We start from the raw sequence: 20,782 nt of genomic DNA on the forward strand, positions 1-20,782 counted from the left end.
AAGTTACAGGAAAATCAAGGACAATTCATCCTCTGAAAACAAACAAACAAACAAATCCAACTTGACAAGTTAGTCCCTAAACCCCTAGCAAAAAATTAATTGATGCTACAGTTAGTAGGGTGAACAGACATGCATGGAACATGAGAACTCACCAAGAACTCACACTTATTGCTTACATCAACAAGTAACATAGGTAAAGTCTGCTGACATTTCAGGAGATGAAAACCGAACAGCTGTTTCTTGCCACAGTTAATTAAAAAAAAAAATAATAATAAAAAAAGAAAGTTTATGATTTTTAACAGTATTCCGGCTATAAAGGTGTCTAAATGAGTCAGGGTGGATATCTGCTCCATCACGGACCTCCATGGGCTGCAGGATGACAACCTGCTTCACCATGGTCTTTTCTGTGGGCTGCTGCTGAATGAAGATTATAAGCTACAACCACATTATAAATTTTCCAATGAAGCTTCCTAGTTTGCCTTTGCACATGCACATACTCACAAGATAAAATTTCCAAAATGGTGTCTACTGGTACATAGTCATTAATGAACCCTTCTTTCTACTCAGGCTTTGCAAATATACTCTTTTTCCTGGCAAAACTTTTGAAAGTGCAAGCCCGTCAAGGAAAGGCAGGAAGTAACAGGAAGTCATCAACTTAAAAGTTTCCCCCTCCTGGCTGAGCTGTTCTGAGCATATTTCAAAATTAGCAGACTTAGATGCTTTACTAACAGCTGAGACAGAAGGCTGTTTCCTATCCACATTCTTATATGACAATATCTAATGGAAATTTAGACCTCTAGTCGCAAAGTATGAATCTGAGTTCTGGAAACTTTCCATTTGGCCCTAAACTCAGCGTCAAAAAAAATTCTTATTCATATATTGCGATTACTTCTCAAATTTACTTTGGTTAATGTTCGTAACATCAGTTGTACAAAATATTTGTAGAATTAGTTATGTGAAATAAATTTCAGAAGAATTAGGTCCTAACTATACTGCTACTCAAACAGATCCACAGTTTTGAACACACAATAAGGGAACTTCGTAGAATGGAGAGTAAGACCTCAGCATCTGAAAACTAACAAACAAACCCCAACAACCAAAGATCCCTCAAAAAACAACAAATACAAAAAAACAACCCAAATGAGTGTTTGCAAGTCATATTTTTTACCATTTTGCCATCAACTAACCATACCACTAAAAAAAGTCCAAACAGCTGAAAGGTCACAAGGCAAACAGAAAAGAACACCTAAGATTCCTACTAGAAAATAAAAAACAACCAACACCCCCCACTTCCCTCCAATAGAATAAAATTATATGAAACAGCTAGGATAGCTTTAATATGGCAACCTGCAAAATTGAGACATTTTGCCTTCTCCTTCCAAGATAGGAGTATATCCAGAAACGGAAACCAAAATTAGGTTATCTTTTTTCAAAGCAGCATCTTCAGTGTTTTTAGACAAACATTAACTGCAGGTGTCAGTTTTAATTAAACTTGTGACTGCAATATGCTGCTTAAACCACTGTTCATACTTGTAAAAACACCAAGTTTCTTTCTCTTCCTCACCAACTCATAAAACATGTTAAGTAATTGCAAGTGGTATACACAACTATAAATTTCAGTTAAAACTCGAGAGTATGACACACAGAATTCTTTCAGTCATAGTCATAACCCACACAAATTTGGTTTTTGATGCTGTGAGTTAATGGTTAACAGAAGACTGCTCGCTTTACCCAAGAAAACTTACTTACAAATTTCTGATGATGTTGTTGCAATGGCAATTCAGAACCTCTGCTGACAGCAAATCTGAGCACATCTAATGAGTTTTTACTTCCACCTTCCCAGCTGGACTACTGAAGAGTTGATACAGGTTTATGTTTAATTTGAAGTAGGAATTCCCAAAGCATATTGCTGGTGGGATGCCAATTAGGTCTGTCTCTATCACGAAAGCTATTCTTAGACCAGTGAGTTCTATAACCCAAAGGAATGTGACAGAAACAGGACAAGACACTGCTGACTGCAGCATGCTAAAATGTTTACTACTATACTGCAAATTTAGACATCGACATTGCAAAGTTACAGTCTGATGAGCAAATATTGGCAGTGGTACGAGTGGTCTCCACCTCCATCTCTCGTTACTGCTATGGTTGCTTGTATCCATGCAATTTCATGCCCCTAATCATACCAACACAACCATTTACCATTTGTGTGGTAAACTAGACTGGAGCAGCTGATACAGCTGAAAAAATAGCACATTATTAAAAAAAGAAAAGAAAAAAAAAGAAAAAAAGAAGAATCCAGGAAAAAAAAATCGGAACAAAGACGATGACAGGAGGGGGGAAAAATTAAAATAAAAAAAATAAAATAAATAATAATAATAATTTAAAAATACAGAAAAAAAATGAAAAGCCCCTCTGACAGACGAGTATCTCAGTCAGTTCACTGTGCAGTTGCACAAATGGCTGAGCTAACACACTGCCCCAAGCAGCTGGAAACATGAATAATATGGACAGAGATTATTTAGGGCAGCTCAGATGGCAGCACTGACCAATGTGTAATCACAGCCTGAATACCACTGACTCTCGTATACTGCCAACTGGTAAGAGTCTGGGTCTCAGAATGGCAAAAGCAAACAGGATTTCCCAGCTATCATTCAGGTTATTACGCTGCTACTTCATCTTCATGAGCAGAACTGCAATCCTTGCTCTTGGCCCACAAACTTCTGAACTAAAATTTCATACCAGCATTTCACTCAAATCTTAGAATGCATTTGTAGTTCAGCATAAGGGGGACAGCTGTAATGTCAGAACTGACAGCTTGGATCAGAAGTAAATTCTCCTGGTTTCCGACATTCAAGCTGAAAAGGAAACATCTCAAGAATTTCTGAGATCTGAAATGCTAGTTGGTGCACATTTCTCTCATTAATGTAACTTCTATCATTTCAAACAACACCCACTGGCAAAAGGTAAGGAGGTTATAAAGCAATTGAACATCTTAAAATGACATTTAGGTCCTGTCAAAACAGGGCAGAAAAAATCCTGTAGCCTTTTAACTGGAGCTTTTAAAAACCTTCAGCATAGCCATGATTCTACCAGCATAACACAGCAGTAGTAAAGGAAGGATTATTTCTAAAAGCTGATGTGGGTAGTTTCACTGCCGCCATTCAGTCACTTGGCAATTTTGAATTTATTAGATCTGTTATTTCTGAAATATTTGCTGTGACCATCTTGACACCATACAAACATACAGAAGTATCATTACGATAGCTGTGCTCACAAGTACTATTCTATTTAGTCCTTCAAGGATCAAACCCTTTGAAGTAAAATCTTTATAGAGAAGTTTTTGGTTACAGTGGAGTACTTTTGGTTTTTTATTAGCAATTTTGTTTCAATGTTAGGTGGTCTCTCCATTTTGATGAAAAGTAACCACTGCTTAGAAAAACAATAACAGATACAGTGGTTTACTTGTAACTTCAAGAAATGAATTGATATCAAAAGAAGAAACATCATTTAAAGCCTAATTTGTAAAATGAGTTTTCCAACTAAAGTTTTTTCTTTCATTACAAAACATAGTTCATTCATAGACAAGCCATATGAGGAACCCCAAAGGGTTCTATGTTCTGCATTTATAACAGCAGCAACCATCTATGAGGATTCACAGCAAAAGTGAAGTTAAATACTTTGTCTACTAGCAGCACATTTCAGACCAAAAATTCATACATAATTAAAGAAAAAGAATGAACAGGAGAAGGCCGTTGGGTTTTCAGACTTCCTGGCTTTGTGTATTACTCCTCAACTAAAACGTCAATAGAAGAGACATTAAAGTGCTTTGCTTTCAAGTAAAGTGCATGACAGCAACTTCAGTGAATATTAATGCCAGTTCTTTGAATACTCCCTGGGAAGTCACCACTGCAAGATTCAGGATAAGGAAGAGTTCTCTATTTTTAGTGCACAAATATGGGCTTTTTGAGCGTATGGTATTATATTAAGGCAACTATACACACACACATAATTTTTTTTTAAGCTAACCAATTAGAAGTTTTACCACCTTTGCCCTTTTTACTATCAAGTTGGAAAAAAACTAATCACTGTATAATTTCTTTCTGCATAACAATATATTTAAAAAATTAAATAAGTAAAATTCAGTTATTAGATAATATTCCTCTAATCAGGAAAAGATAAACTGACTTCTCCCTTAACTGCAGATATTAACGCTATAATCTGACAGTAATCTACAACCTGATCTGCCTCTGATTATTTTACAAACTACTGCTCTTCATAGAGCGGTGTCCCTTGCATATGGAACAAGGCAAATGTCATTGCTATCTAATGCATTTCCAATGAAACAGAGCAAATGAATTGCATTTAAAAAAAAAATAAAAATAAAGGTCACAAAATCACAGACAGAATCAAAACTTTCAAATAGAGCCAAATGGTCAAATTAGTAATCGGACTCCATATACCCAGTCATGGGAAAAAAAATCAAACCATCCAGAGAAGGCAAGATGGATCACAATAAAGATGCAACCATGCGATGCATGGCATTAATTAACCAGCAATTAAAAACTCATAGTATTTTAAAATGCCTACAACTTTCAATATATGCTATGAATATAACAGTTAAAACCACCCAGAGTGACTGATGGCATTATGTATCAATACTTTAAAGCTTCGTATCAGATGAGTAAAGCAAAATACTGAAGATAAAAACCACAAAATTTCTACAGAGAAGAAGTAAAAATTTCTATAGAAACTGCCACAACATTTGGTCAGTAAAAGATGAAAGCAATTAATTATGCTGTCTGAACAGCCTCAAGTATTCTAACATCATAAATGTGTACATACTCCCATGACACAAAGTCCTGCTTTCATGATGACAAAGTCAAGAACCCCCACTGTAATTTCCCAGCCTTTCAAATTCCACTTTTATTAACTCACTACTAGAAAAAGCAAAACTGTTTCCTTTTCTAGAACAGGAAACAGATTTCATAAGGTAAACTGATCTTGAAGGTTTTGGTTTGGTGTTTTTGTTTGGTTTTGTTTTGTTTTGGGGGCTTGGGGGACGGGGCTGTAATGAAAAACACATAAAGCTGTGTTCTGACATTATCTCTGCAGTGGTGCTAGAAAGTCACTGAAGCTTGCATATAGCTCCTATCATATTTTATGTTCTGTTTTGAGAGAATGAGGACTGGGGCAAGAACTCCTTTTCACTAAGTGACCTGTTGGGACTGTCTGCACAATCCAAGGCCCCTGAAGCTGGTACTCCAACACTGCAAATGCTTTGCTTTGTTTTCTATTTGCATCCTACTGGTTTAATCAACTAGACTTCGAAGACCTAATGATGTCTGATCATAGAACTGCCTAATTTCAGGATTAGATCCAAAAGAAACCACTTACCACATTCTGAGGAACAGGCCTGACAAACTCTGTGCAGGACACAGACTGATTATAAGTAAACAACATGCTGATGTGCTTCTCCATCCATTCCCCAGGTTAGAAAATTTGCTTTGGGCATTAATTCAATTCCCATATTCCAGGCAGGTTTTTATTCTTGGATTTCAGATACAACGTGCTGGTATGAAGAGCAGTTCTATTTTGACCATACTCTTCTGAGCCTCTGCTAAGCCTGGGGTTGAAGAACACTTCCCAAAGCCAGAGAACTGGAGCTTCGACCCTCCATCATTGTGCTTATAACAGGACACAAGGCAGCCTTGTTCAGAAGAACACAGCAATATGTACATACATATTTACATGCATTCTCTTTCTTAAATCTAGCACAGAGTAAAATCAGTAGCCTTATGAGGCAACAGACAAACATCACACATTATTTTTCAGCTTGCTTTTGAGTGCAATGAAAGCACCAAAGCATCAGGAACTTGGCTATGTAAGAGATTGCCATCTACCATAGCCCCATGTGCAGCCAAGAAAACTGCCTGTTTGTTTCTTAATGGTAAAATTCTCCAGACCCATTACCAGGGCTGAAAAAAAAAATATTAATAGCAGGCTTCTATTCCAAATTCAGCCTTGACAAAGATAGTGTAAGTCTTCAGAAAAACTCCCACAACACCATTTAGTCCAGCAGTGAGCCTCACTTGAGCAAACTGACAATGTTTCGAGCCCTTCCCCTTCGTGCTGCTCACTCTTGCCCTGTGGATGTTGCACTTAATGCTCCTGCAGTGAAAACACACTGTAGCAAGAACACATCTGGCACAGCTTACTCTGTGCTCTGAATTTCATTTGCAAGATCATCTCCCTGTTTGAGAACCACTGATGTTAACTGGCAGCACTAAACATTTAAAAAAAAAAGAAAAAAATAAAGTCAATTCAGGGACTGTGCACTGTGTTTGTCAGACAACAACATGAAAACCTGTACTTGTTTTACTGCTGGCAGAATTGGGAGGGTTCCCCCCCCCACCCCCTGCTTTCTCTTCTGTTTACTTTCCTGCCAGTACCATAGGGACTTTAAACATTGCCAACGGTGAAAGGCTCTTATATAACTTATTGTTTAACTTTGAGAATAACAGTCTGGCTGTGAAAGACAGATAGGCTCTGTGAGTCTGGAGAGGAAGCAAGAACATGCCACTTAGAGAAGGATGGGAAGCTCCTCTTTCTGAGAGTAGCAATGACATTGCCAAGGTTTTAAAACAAAACAATCTTCAAACCAGTCTGCCCTCTACTGGAAAGTTATTCAAATAAACTCCAATCCTGCTCGGGTTCCCAACTCCCTCACCACCCTAGAATCTGTACCAGAAACACATATGCTTTTTCTAGACTAATCAAAAGATTTGATAGCCTCTTTTCCAAACTTATATATCTGGCTAACAATAAACATATTTTTCTTCCTCACAAGCAATCCGTTTAAGTGAGGAGTTGGAAATGCATCTGTATTTCTATGTCAACAACATTTTCAGCACCACAGATTTTGTTTAAATGAAGCATACTTGGGGCTGGTGTTGAATGTGTAATGAAGAAAAAATCCCTGAAGCTATTTTCTTGCATGTTGTCTTGTAAATGTATTAAGCTGACAAAATTTTACACAAGCCTTTTTTCATCCTAGTCAGTAACCTAGTTTCTTCTCTCCATTGAAAATACATACCATGCTGACTCCCTGCAGTGCACCTGAGATTACTCTTTTTTTTTAAAGTATTATGGCAACATTATCACTTTTGCAGGCTCTGAAGATCTCCTTGTCAGATGCTTTTCAACTGCAAGTAAGGTATTAATCTCCTTTCACCCAAAGGTTATGCGACCTGCAAATTCTGCTCTAAATCCAAGTATGGAAGTTCGAGTTCTGCTCCCACTATAGAGAAAGGTTTGGTAGTTGAGACTAGACCATCCAAACCATAATCCAGTTGTCTTTTCTGGAGCTTGTCTAAAACACAAGAAAACCCAAATGTCTTTACCTATTTGGCCCAGCAAGGCCCTGTAAAATAAAAACATTTGTTTAGTAATCTGGCAGGAATGCATGAAAACAGACTTTCATAAAATGTTGAGCTGTGCAAAGCTGTATTTTAAAATCTGTGGCAGTATATTAGTGCCAAGTAAGAATATTCAGGACAGTGTCAATAAGCCACATAATTAATTATTTTCTTATTACTTTGTGGTCTTACATTTTCCCAAACACATACTTCCAGAAAAATTGACCAGAAAACTTGTTTGAATGGCCTGAAAAGATTTGACACATTGCACAAGGATGAAACCACATTTTGCAATTGCTTTTTTTTTAATTGCAGAATATTTCCTGACCATTAAAGACTATTTTTAATTAGTATTAGAATGACAGAACCACATTTTAAAGGTGGAGTTCACAGTACAACCCCAGAATGTCAACTGTTTTAAAGTACTTTCACTTAGATAAGCTCATGATTATTTACCAACGTGGATTGCTGTTTTACCACTCCTTTCTAAAATATCATTTCTTCTTAAATACCAACATCTTTGAAGTTTATGTCTCCTAGAGGTCAACAAAACAGTCATCAGCAGCCACATAGATTTATTAAAGAAGAACCCACAGTAGTGAGGTCTTTTATCTATTCACTGCCCTCCCCACTTTCCCAATACTTAGGAGGCTGTTTCAATTCCAGTGGCTTCAGAACCGGTAGTTGCGCTACATTCTATCATTTTCCTATTCTACAGCAAAAGTTACTACTACCAGTCCCCTCTTCCCACCCCAAAGGCCTTTTGATCATTTATTATAAGGGCTATATGTTCATTAATCACAAAAATTACCCAAGACATTTGGTGTCAGAAAAAAAAAGGTACTACTTTTAAATTTAAGGTTGCCTCAAGCTTTTCTTTCACAATAGAGGAGCCAGGACATGCAGGATGGCTATTTCTCTGCACCCTGGCCAGGCAAACTCTTGCTACTCACTACAAGCAGTATACTACGAGTTCTCTTCCATGGTCCTTCTCATATTCAGTTCTGTATTTCTGATCTTGAAATATTCCAGCCCTGTTTCTCCAAATTAGATAAGAAAAGGCTCCGTTAGTGTGCTATTATCTCAAAGAAGGTTTTGCTACCTATAAGACAGGTGTACCTCTACACCTACTACAGAAGATATAACTTCCACGGGATTTAAAATTGTCTGAGACTGCAAACTTTCACTACCTTAAAAAGCTGTATAGTCTAATGAATCAGACTGCAACAGCTCTCCTCCATGGAAACTGAATTTGCCTTCACAACAACATGTGTAGTTTAGCTCATGATGCTGCAAAGCAATAATAATAATAATATGCATCACTTGTATGAATCAGTGGATACATCACTAGAAGACATCTGTCACCAACAGAAAGCCTATTTATTTCCAGAACTAGGGAAAAATAAGGATAATGATTTACAAATTATTTTTTATTGCCAGCTTAAGACAACAGAATTGACTAGTTTCAAACAGTAAAAACTAGTTTTCAAACAGTAAAAAAAAAATTCTGAAGCCCTACTTGCAAGTTTACACTTATATTCAGGTCAGTTGTTAAAGGTATGTTTCATTAATAGATGAGATGATAATTCACAGAACCTACAGATAAGCTCAATGAGGTCACTTTGCTAGTGAACCTTTCACATTCTCACTCACTGTATCATTTTGAATCCCACTGTTCAAATTCTCTGAAAGAACCTTTCTTTTCTGGCAGCCCACAGAAAAGAAAACCTGAACATTTTCATGGGTTATTGTATGGAAAGGTGAGCACAGACTGATGATCAAATTGCTAAAAAGAGGTTCTCTTAAGGAAAAGTAATTCTAGGAACTGAATAACCCAACCAGGGTAAAAACATTTCATATTTCTTAAAAGTGTCAGATCAAAAGAGACCCTGTAGAGAAACAAAATGTACTGATTAAACATAGTAGCTAGGAGAGTGCAAAGAACTACAACAGGTTTTTATCCAATGGAAAAACATCAGTTCCCTGATAAACAGAATGACCACCACTACATCCCAACAGCACTTAGCACATAGTCCTCAATCAAGAATTGTTAAATTCAACATGAAATATAAAACACATATTAGCTACAAAACTTAGGGTCTTTTGAAGCATTCATGTCAGGAAGATGGTTAGCTATCCCAGGACTTTGCACAATATAGTAGTAGTTCAAAAATATAAGCTTAAGGAATCAATTCCAGCAGTGACTTGTTCCATCTCCAATAACACAGTTCATACAGTATTTGTGCTGAATAAACTTGCTTTTGGGAGACTTGAAAGTCTCCAAATGGGCACATAGTTTTAACAGATTTTAACTGTATGTCTCCATTTTTCAAGTAAGTAGAATAGACATATTTCATTTCCAGGAAAGACACTACAAAAATAAATATAAACAAAATAAATATATGGCAGGGAATATCCAGATATGCTGGTTATTGGAATAAGCATTTTGTGCTAAAAGTGAAGGCTGGAGCTCAACACTGACTAAGAAGAAAAAAGAGCAGTGACACATTGCTCACTGAACGATCCTTTTCTGTCCTGGAATGTACATCGTGCAGAGTATCCTCAATAAAGGATATGTAAATGTGTCATTACAGGAATGAGGACTGATTTAAAGTAAATTAGACAGTCTTATTTTCAGCAATTCTTAGCTGAATGGTCAATACTGAAACACTAAAAAAATGTTCAGTTAACAAGATGTTTTCCTCTTTATAACTACTACCAGTTGGTAGAATCTGAAAAACTGAACATAATGGCAACAAACTTCAGGGTGTTCACCATACCTCAGCTCCACCCATCCATTTGGGTTCATCGGGAAATTCAGCACATAGGATATCTTCCGACTGGTTAGTTCCTAATACATGATAATGCAGCTTTTGGTGCAGATTAGTTGAGGTCTCAGTGCCTAGTGAAATGCAGATATTTAAACCAATTAGTGCTCAAAGAAATCCAACAACCACCAAATAAAATCAGTGTCAACTTCTGTATTCCTTTCCATGTGAAAGAGAAGAGTATTTCAGCAGAGATAATTACAGTGGTTTGAGTCTACAGCCATCCCCCTCCGAATAAACAACAGTCCCCAAATCAAATAAAACTTCAAAGCACCCTGCAAACTTGTTCAAACAGTTACCCTTTCCTTTATTTGCTGATAATACTATCTTCAAATCTAAAGATTTATAATTTCAGGCTATGCTTTCTAGAAATACTAAGCACTCAAAGAAAAACAACAACAATCCCTGCCATCCTCTAATGATGTTTTTGCTCCCACTTCACCCTGGGCACCTAAGGGGAGATTTATTGCTAATTAATATGCTAGAAATCTTCATACTTCCATTTGCTGAAAATGACAAAAAAAAAAGTCTTTAAAAAGACTGCAAGAGGTGCTCCTTGATTTTTTTTTAAATTTCATTCTTGCGACATTTTCCAACACTCCAGCTTCTGAACTACAGAAGTGTTTAAAAGTAAAAAACACAATGTGGGTATCTAACTTGCAAGTGTGGCAAAATGATAGGCTGCAAAAGCAAATACGGAGGCAAAATCTGGGCTCTCTCCAAGGTTTAACAAAGAGCACAGGTCCAGAAGAAACTTTTCAGTAGCACTGCCTTATAATAAGAGCTTCTAAATTCCTCCCCTATTGACACTCCTCAGCAATTTATTCCCCTTTGTGTGCTGCTCCTTGAGTTTTGCTAGCATATATATTTTGTGTTGCTGTGAACCACAGATGAATTAATCTGGTTGAATAACAAAAACCTTATGCCCCAGATTGCTATTCATAAGGTCAGCCTCCCAAGCCAGTTCACCTATGCTTGCACAGACGCTTAAGGGGAACAGATCTAAGTAAGCTGTCACCAGACATCAAATTCCAGCCAATAACACCCTGTATGAAAGCTAAATAAATCATTGCAGAGAAAAGGAAATGGAGCAGTAGACTTTTAAGAAAACACAGGCAGACAAGAGGATACTCACACTAACTGAGGACAGGCTTTGATCAGACAACATAAGCTGATATCTAATTGTATAAACTAGTATAGCTACTTATTTTCAGTATAAACTAGTAGAGCTCATTAATTGTTGCACCAATTACTGAAAAGATCATTTTGCTTCCATATAGCATGCAATTAGTACAACCATACTTACCATCACTTTTCCCATCTTGTTTTGGATAGCAGTTATAGAACATGCCTTTTCCATCATGGGTCCATGCCATGCAACTGAATTTAACTCTCTCTAGTGTATCTGGAAGATCCTCAGGACCTTCTACTTTCATAAACTTGATAGTAACCCAATCAGAGCCACTAGAACTCAGGCCATATGCAAAATATTCACCATCTTCACTGAATGCATAACCTAGGAAGTTGGAACCAAACAAGATGAAATAAGAACCAGCACAAGGACTCAGCAATTTCAAAAAAAAGTTTCTTATTTTGCCACAAAGCTTTTTATTATTTACTACCCACTAGCCAAATCCCAATGAAAGAGAGGTGAAATTGGGAAAGCAGTTAGAAAAACTGCATTCACCAAACACTGAGAGAAGAGAGTTTATCTTCTAAAGGCAGTGAAGGCAACTACATCTGCTATCATATTTGGGATTTGCAGCACTTTTCCAGCTGTTGTGGGCTTCTCAAGTAGTTAACAGATCTGAGTTCAGACATGCATATTCAGTAAGTATGTTCATTAACATCGCTTATGCCCAAGACCTGAATTATGATTTGAGTCATAACTTTTCTCCTTCCCTGAGTTTAAGGGAAGAGGTGGAGACTGAAAATACACACAGGTAGAGAACTTAAAGTGATATTTTAAAAGAGAAACATGGAGTGCATCCTAAAATAAAGCAAATAGCACTTCAGTATTGGAGACACTGAAAACGAGACCCTGCAAAGCCCTAAAAACTGAAGTAACTGGAAAAATTTGCCACTAGCATGCAAATGGATTAATAACCCATTACAACATAAGAGTGGCCATTCTGATTCAGACCAAGATTCCACCTAGCTATCCTCAGAAGGGGTCACAAGAAGATGTCTACTAAAGTAACACCAATGCAAGCACATGTAATATTTTCCTCAAATATTCTTACAACCTCTGGCCATTTTTAGCTTAGGACACGTCTTTTCCATGAAGTAGTTGGTTAATAATCCTCAGTACTTTCCTCCTCCTTGACCTTGTCCAGCCTGCCCTTAAACCCACAATAAGTTTTTTTTGCACCAACAACATCCATTGGTAAGGAGTCCTACAAATCTACTTCTGGTATAAACCACCACCTCCTTTTGTTTGCTTTGGACTCTACTCCCACCGCTTTCATTTGATATCCCTTAATGCTTGTAATAGAAAAAATGTCAACTAAGCAATCCCTATTTATTCTCTCCATGCTACCGCATGCCACAAATAATTCTGTAGACCTCTATTTTACTCCTGCTAAATTGTCCCTTCTGTAACCTGACTGATCTGGGAACACTCAGTTGCTCCTGACCTTTGCTCCATACCCTTGATTGTTCCTACTGCCCTCCTCTGAACTGTATTTCAGAGCACGCTGTGAGCTGAGGGGACAGGAACTATATTCTATTCAATGCTACTGGGTTGCTAATGTAATGGTGTCTTCTGTTCTCAGTTTCCTTCTTAATAATTTCTGACATTCGATGTGTTTGTTTGGCTGCTACCAAGAACCAAGCTGACATTTTCATGGAACTACCTATTACAGCCTAAGAATTGTTCCCAAATGGTCATGGTCAGCTCAGAGTCCATTCCATCCATTCCTCTACAAACGAGATTAGGATTGTTTGTCCCCTGTGCACTACTTAATTTATCTGCACAGAGATTTTTACTTGTTAGTTTATTGCCCACTCACTATCCCTAAGGTCTTTCTGCATCTCTCCAGTCAATCTTCAGCCTTTACCTGAAGCAACATTTTATTGTTGCCAAACTCTGCCGCCACACTGCTCGCTCATTTGTGTAATATACAGGATATTTCAAAAAGGTGGACTCAGTGAAGTATATTTCATGATGGCAACATGTTACAATTACATAAAAAATTTAAACAGTTTAATGAGTTATCAAGCTTTAGTAATCTTTTTATAAATGTTCCCAAGTTGTAAGATTTTCATTCATGAGCTGTTCATGGTTGCAGAAATATAGAGGATACATCAAGAAGATGGACCCAATTTGAAATCACTATATTTCTGCAACTATGAACCTCCCATGAATGAAACTCTTACCACTTGAAAGGGCAGGGCATAGAGTTTCAAATCATTCCTGCTAGATGCCTCTCCCAGCATACAAGCAGCCATGTTGCCATCGTGAAATATACTGCTTTAAAATTTGGTCTGCTGTTTTGAAACACCTTGTATATGACCACAGTGAACAGTGCAAGTCCTGGCACAGACCCTGACAGAAGCCTACTGGTGATTTCCACTTCAAAAGCTGATCAGTTATTCCTGTCCCTGCCTTTTAAATTAAGTATTTATCAACACCAAGAGTTTCTCCTCTTCTTCCATGGTTGTTGTTTATCCTAAGTGCATTTGGAAAGAGACTTTGTCACAAACTTTTTAGAAATACAGAAAGATTATACGAACCCTGTCCTTATATCCACAACTTAAGGCAGGACTTCTCACTAAAAAATGCCAGACCGATTCTTTTCAGCTAGGTCACAATTAAAGAAGCATCCACTAACCCTTCTGGTTTTATTAACTGCCTTGTACAGACTTCAAAGACTTCTAGGTCCAAGAGTCTTGCTTCTACAACAAGCCAAGAGGGAGTGAGAAAATGGACAGCCAGCATGAAGTTAGAGCCCTAGTGAACGGAAATAGTTATGTAATTTTTGTGTTAAAGAGTTGTGAAAGAAGATGTTGAGAAACTGAACCACATTAATTGTGAATACAATGGAGATTTAGAAGTGTTCTTCTGAAACAGCATAAAAATCCATATATGGCTATTGTGATTATTTTGATTAAAACAAGCCACTCTAGCTGTATTTGTATTGGTAAAGAGCTGGAAATCATTTTCAAATTCTCCTGAAGACCCAGACTTATTCAGCAGGAACTACTGCCTCACCAACCTCGTAAAGCCACAGTGCCATCATCAGAAAGCTTATTTGGATCAAGAAAAACTTTGGCATCAGCATCCAAGGAGTCTTGTACATATAAAACTCGCTGGTTCTGCAATCCTGTATTGTAGAAGTGAAAGTACCTAAAAGAACAAAAGTGGGAAAAATAAGTACATTCAGATTTTGAGTAAGGCAAGCAAGAAAAACTTGTATGAGATTGTCATGAAGTGAATAGAAGACAGATAAATATATAAGGGAAACACAAGCTTCACAGCAGAGTAGGAATTATGGTTTCCCCTGTGGCCATCAGGGATTTAACTGTCCTCTGTAGGTGCCTTTATCTCCCCCTTAATACAGAAGCCCAGACATCAATTTCCAGGCCTCTAGAAATGAAAGGAATCTCATCCCAACGTGACATAGATTGCATAGAGGAGACTGTAGGACGCAATGAAAATATGTTTTAAAAATAAAAGCTGCATTTGCCACAGTGCATTTCAAACAAAGCTAAGTATACTATAAATTCTATATAACTGTCTATGCGAAACAGTTCTGGCAGCCTTAGCATTTCTCTGTTACAAGTATTGGCACAGGTTTCCATCTCCTATGTTAAAAGCTTTGTCATTCATACAGCTGCTTTCAACCTGTACCACGTTGTAGACAGATATTCAAACGAAACAGATCTGAAATTATTTCATCTGTAGAATGAGGGGCAACAGGCACAGACTGAAGCACAGGAGGTTCCATCTAAACATAAGGAGAAACTTCTTTACTTTGAGGGTGCCAGCGCCCTGGAACCGGCTGCCCAGAGAGGTTGTGGAGTCTCCTCTGGAGACATTCAAAACCCGCCTGGACACATTCCTGTGCAATCTGTTCTAGGTGAACCTGCTTTAGCAGGTGGGTTGGGCTAGATGATCTCCAGAGGTCCCTTCCAACCCCAACCATTCTGTGATTCTGTATTTCCCAATGTCTATAAAACTGCGTGTGTTTTGAAAAATTTGCAGGAACAGAGAATCACAGAATTCTCTTCAGTGAGATATACTCTTCATATCAGAATACACTACAGAGTACAAAGAAATTAATAACTGTATTCTGTGCAATTCATAAGTACTACACTTCTGTTCCTTCATAGGACTCCTGAGTTTTACTATGAAAATCTGTGACTTAACAAATCAAAAAGCAGCTTCACCTGTGGGAACAGAAGAATTTATGGGGTTATGTTCAAACCTAAACATGAGTTCACATATTCCCTAAGGCAGCCCAATACTTGGATACAAGCACAGCAATGTGGCAAACCCAGAAGGGGAAACTACACTCAGAAAGACCTGGCTAACAATCTGAACTAGTAATATCTTCAAATAATGTGAGTGAAAAAATCGAAAGATTCAAAGGAATAGTAGAAAAAGATATGTAATTTTCCATTTGACTGTGCATTTTCTAGCCAATTTCACCTTTGCAATGCTGGGCAATAAGCTAGGAAGCAAAGGTCAAACAATGTGACAGGCACAGCACCTCCCTGGACACTCTTCCTTTCTGCAGATTCTACAGAATAGCTCATCAGACACTTTTAGCAGCCATTCTTCAGCAGAAAATTGAAGTAACTAAATATAAGAACTTCTAAGTGACATGTGAAGTTTAGGTAGTTCTTCAAACAGAATAGTTCCTCCTACAGCCCCTTACTAAATGTTATTTAACTTGGTAGATCCCTTTTTATCTCCTCAAACACCATAATATATGGGGTTTTGGTATGATTTTTAAACCACTGTGATTTAAGTTCAATGCATGCCAAGACATAGAGTAATACTCAGAAAAGCTAAAAACGTATCTATTAAAATCAAAGTCTTATAACTTAAAGGACATCAAGTTCCTGGCATAAACATTCTTCCTGAAGGACAGTCAGCTGCATCAAATTAAGACTTCTTATCTCTAGTAGAGACTATATTAATCACTGCCACGAGCACTTCCGCAACATCAGGCCTTATCAGCATTGAAGGCATGTTTACACTACACAAGGAGAATGGGTCAGAGAATCCAGAGCGGTCGCTGATCAGGTGTGCTCCAGAACCAGACTCAGCATACTTATATCTGCATGAGCATCACATGCAGACTAATAAGCTTTGCTCAACAAGGCTTACTTTCCTGCATGCAGCACTGTCCTGAGCAGCTCCACTGATTCTGGGCTTAAACCTCACACTGATGTACTGTGCCACAACAGTGACAAATCAACATCAGCTTGGGTTCGCTCCCCGCAATATATGTACAACACACAGTACAGAATTTCCCTCCCTTAGGAACAAGTATCCACACCGTCCTCACAATATAGTGCAGATAACTAAAGAGTAGCAGATCTCCCTCAATATCTGTGCAGAAATCTTAAGGCAATGAGACAACTTCTGCTCTTTCCTGTGGATGACAGTGAAAACACACCTGGCACATCCAGGTGGTCACTCAGTGAGGATCAAACAAACTGAAAATACTGAATAAGACTGTGTTTCCCATTATTAGGAATGGCTGGTTGTTTGCACTACCTCTTTTTGAACAGCTAAAACAACCCTTAGTTAAACAGCAGTTTCATCCCTTTGCTCCCTTTCTCTAGATGGCTAGTGTTTCCGAAAGAGGTCAGATAAAATCGAGTAGAAGCTGCAGTCTCCAAACTTTAAGCAACCCACAGAAGCACCATCTCTTTACCTAGCCACAGAATTAAAACAGGGATATAAGTAGATTAGGTATTGGAATATAGCAGGATTTCTTTATTTCTTAGAAGAGAGATCTTTTTGCATCAGTCACTTTCAGTCCTCCAAATAACTCTTCCCCTATCTCTTGCAGACACAGGAGCTGTTTTTCACTACTTTTCACCGGCTACGACTGAACCAAAATCCTACCAGCTGCTCCAGGTAGGACCGACATAAGAGCAGTACTTCAGTAAATATTTAGAACAACATGCACATGACAGACTTGGGGTGTTTTCAGGATGAGGTGCCTTTAATTATACTGACAGTGACCAACCCTGAAAGAAAGTCCCCAAAGTTTTATTTTTACAACAATTATTCTAGAAAGTTGTCACGGTTTTGATAATCTCACAATTCTTCCTATAAAAAGGAAATACAGCAAAAGAACAAGATAATATGACCGGAAATTGGAGACAGTCAAGCACCTTGTGCTCCGTATCATGCAACCACATATGGTATTAACATTGGCTTACTTTTTCTACTTCCCAACTATAATGGAATAAATGTGACTTATAATTTGTTTTCCTAACTAGTCATTGTTTTTTACTTGTTTTACATTAATCACCACCTACAAAGACATTTCTCACATACCTTTTTCCTTTCTTGAAGTGGCAACTGTACTTAGGATAATCATAGAGTTCAGTCATTCGTTCCTTGAAGAGTCCTCTGACAGGACACTGCTCAAGAAATGGAACTGTAAGCTTGTTCTGAGCCTCCACAAATGCCTGAAAGAAAACAATTCATGAGATAACATGAACTTAAGCAGAACTGTGTATTTCCTACAGAAAACACTATTTTCTGAAGCAATGCATCACAGGCATCTTTCCCTCCATTCAGGTTGTGTAGAGTTACACCCAAAGTCTTGCATAGTTATTTGCATTATGCCACAATACTGTAATAAGACTGATATCTTCAATAATGTCTCTCTGTGACATATATAACCAGTGGTTCAAAGACAAACCAGATTCCTGCAATTGCCCTTTAAAAAACCCTCAAACCTCATGCTTTTAAAAACTCCCCTTGTATTTGCCTAAATGACATAGAAAAGCTAACTTATAGAATATACCTATAGGAAATACCATCTTCCCTTGCTTCACTACAAATATACAATACTCCAATGACGATACAAAATGTCACATGCTCTGTCTGTTCATCCTATTAACATAATACACACGATCAGCCCCAGGCAGTATTTCTTGGAAAGGCCAAAGTACTATCCACAGATCAGTTCTTAGTTACAAAAGGCAAGAACACCTTATCTCTGAGAAGAGACCTTTGAGGAACCTGGTTTCTTCAAAACACTACCTCCTACTGACAAACACTTCAGGACTGTGGCCAAAACCATTAACACTCCAGCTGCTTGTTAGTGGCTGCCACTCCCATGGCACACATGGAAAAACTGGTGCTGTGTTGGCGTTTCACCATCCCTATTTATAGCACAGGATGTTAACATAAAACTAATACCTAAGCATTTTAAGGTGAACCACAGCTGCTAAGAAGCAGACATACAGGCTCTTCTGTCTCTATCATGGAGTAGGAAGGACAGGACACACCATGTGTGGCTGTAATTCACAGCCAGATGTTGCAATGATGCCTGCAGTATCACTATCGGACCCCAGCCTCTCACCTCAAGCCTGAAACCCCATCCGCCCACCTCTTGCTTACACAGGTCTCTTCCCCAGTTGCTTTGAAAGACGCTGTTGTTTCTACCTGTCCTGAACCTGTCACACAGTAAAGAGATCGACACATGATAATATCTGAGCCACACTTCACCACAGGGCATGACCCACAGGAGCTGCGAGGCTACAATCCATATTCCACAACTCGTGTTTCACAGTTCTTCAGAAAAGACAGCTGGTGCACAGAGTACCTGGCACACACTTACCAATTGCTATCAACATTTACTCATTTATTAATTCTTCAGGTGAAAAAGAGGAAAGAATAGTACATTAAACTCTTTCAGCAGCATTTTACAGACATTTCACACAGCAAGAAGCAAGCACACGGGGCAAGCAGAGGGACACGTTCCCTCCCACTTGTCTCGCTGCCACAGCAGTGCACAGCCAAGAGCTCCATGACATGCCAGGCTGTGTTTTCAGAGAGCTGGCAGGCCAAAATGTAAAGGAGAAAGCACATTAATTATGGGGAGTCTCCACTTAAGAGGTATTTGTTCATGTCTAACAAAGCATACAGAAACTGATAAGCTTTAAGCCTGCGAGTGCAGAATTAGTAATGCCCTAAGAGCACTTGGCTAAGTGTTGAAGCATATTAGTTTAAGAACACGTGGGCTGGTTACACACAGGTCACCACTCAAGGATGACACAAAAAACAAGCACTATAGCACTGAAAAGGAACAGATACAGATGGCTAACAATCATGACTTCCGGAACGTTATTCAAAATTAGGCTCTATGCATCAGCAAGGATCAAGTCAGGAAATGATCCCGTAAGAGAAAAGGAAGGGAAGAGGTAAATACATTGCCAAGGAATGGCCAATTTTTGCTTCCTCTCTCCCTTTGAGGAATATACTGGCATAGACAGCTTTACAAGCCAGGATGGCAACACAGCACATCCCAGTGGTAAGTCAAAACTGCATGAAGCTTCCACATTGTACCACTACAACTGTCTTCTCCCGACCTGATCAGATGATTAACCTAATCAAATCTACCCCAAAATTATTACTTGTATCTGAATTTGTTTTCTCTAAATGGAAACACATGAATTACCACAAACACAAAAAATCTAGACAGCACATGCTACACAAATAAGCTAATTACTCAGCAGCGCTGTGACATTTTCAGAAAAAGAGATGCGACACAAAACCATGTATAAAACCATCCATTGTACTGGATGGGCAAAATCACTTTGCAGTTGCATTTAGTGGACAGAAACTGGCACACATCTTTGCTTGATCTATCAATAACCTGACCAAAATGGTAACATTGTGGCAGGGGTACACTGGAACTGTGCGTTACTCAGTTTTAACTGCAGTCACATACTACCACATCTGCTTTAATTACTGGTGCTCAAAGAGGAGACACTAACTTTTCTTTACAAACATTCATTGCACAAGAGCATGCTTACATACTAACTATTGCACTGACTGAGTTACTAGTAATTCTACAGGAACTTAATGTATTTTTCCCATCTCCATTTAGTATGTATTATACTAAAGATTCCAAGACTATTTGTAAAAGGGAATGCCATTGGTATCTAAAAAAAAGGAAGTAGGAATTACAGGTTTTTGAAAGAGTTCCACCAAGCAGAATCCAGTATAGTTTGTAAATTCTGTTCTTACACTTTTGAGCACAAGGTTGCACTCATGTTCAAAAAGCAATACATAATTGAAACGTTGCTCCAGGTAAAGTATGAGAAATGATGTTGTCAGCAGAAACTCACAGTAAACAACTGCACCCACCACAGTGAGCTAAACAGATGCCACCCAGGTTACAGTGTGAACAGTAGCTCTATACATCTTCATGAGCCTATAGAGAAAGATCTGTATTTTACCTGTAGAAATCTGCATCTGACAATCTATCATAAGCCTTGAACCAGGACAGAATTTGCTAGCAGAAGACAGAATAAGGGTCCAAGCAAAGCATATGCTTA

At 38.2% G+C, this 20,782-nt stretch overlaps 1 protein-coding gene across 3 annotated transcripts in view; it reads right to left on the minus strand.

Annotated features, from left to right (window-relative positions):
* The window catches only part of PREP (prolyl endopeptidase), a 108,059-nt gene that overhangs the window by 77,407 nt on the left and 9,870 nt on the right, over positions 1-20,782 (minus strand). For all 3 annotated transcript variants that reach the window (XM_065056608.1, XM_065056607.1, XM_021297228.2), the window contains exons 3-6: positions 17,766-17,899; positions 14,461-14,591; positions 11,550-11,759; positions 10,196-10,317 (exon numbers count right to left, since the gene is read on the minus strand). In XM_065056608.1, coding sequence (XP_064912680.1) covers positions 10,196-10,317; positions 11,550-11,759; positions 14,461-14,591; positions 17,766-17,821 — 519 coding nt within the window. In that variant the 5' untranslated portion in view covers positions 17,822-17,899. The remainder of the gene's footprint in view (positions 1-10,195; positions 10,318-11,549; positions 11,760-14,460; positions 14,592-17,765; positions 17,900-20,782) is intronic.

Source organism: Columba livia, chromosome 3, assembly GCF_036013475.1.
Source record: "Columba livia isolate bColLiv1 breed racing homer chromosome 3, bColLiv1.pat.W.v2, whole genome shotgun sequence".
Lineage (NCBI taxonomy): Eukaryota > Metazoa > Chordata > Aves > Columbiformes > Columbidae > Columba > Columba livia.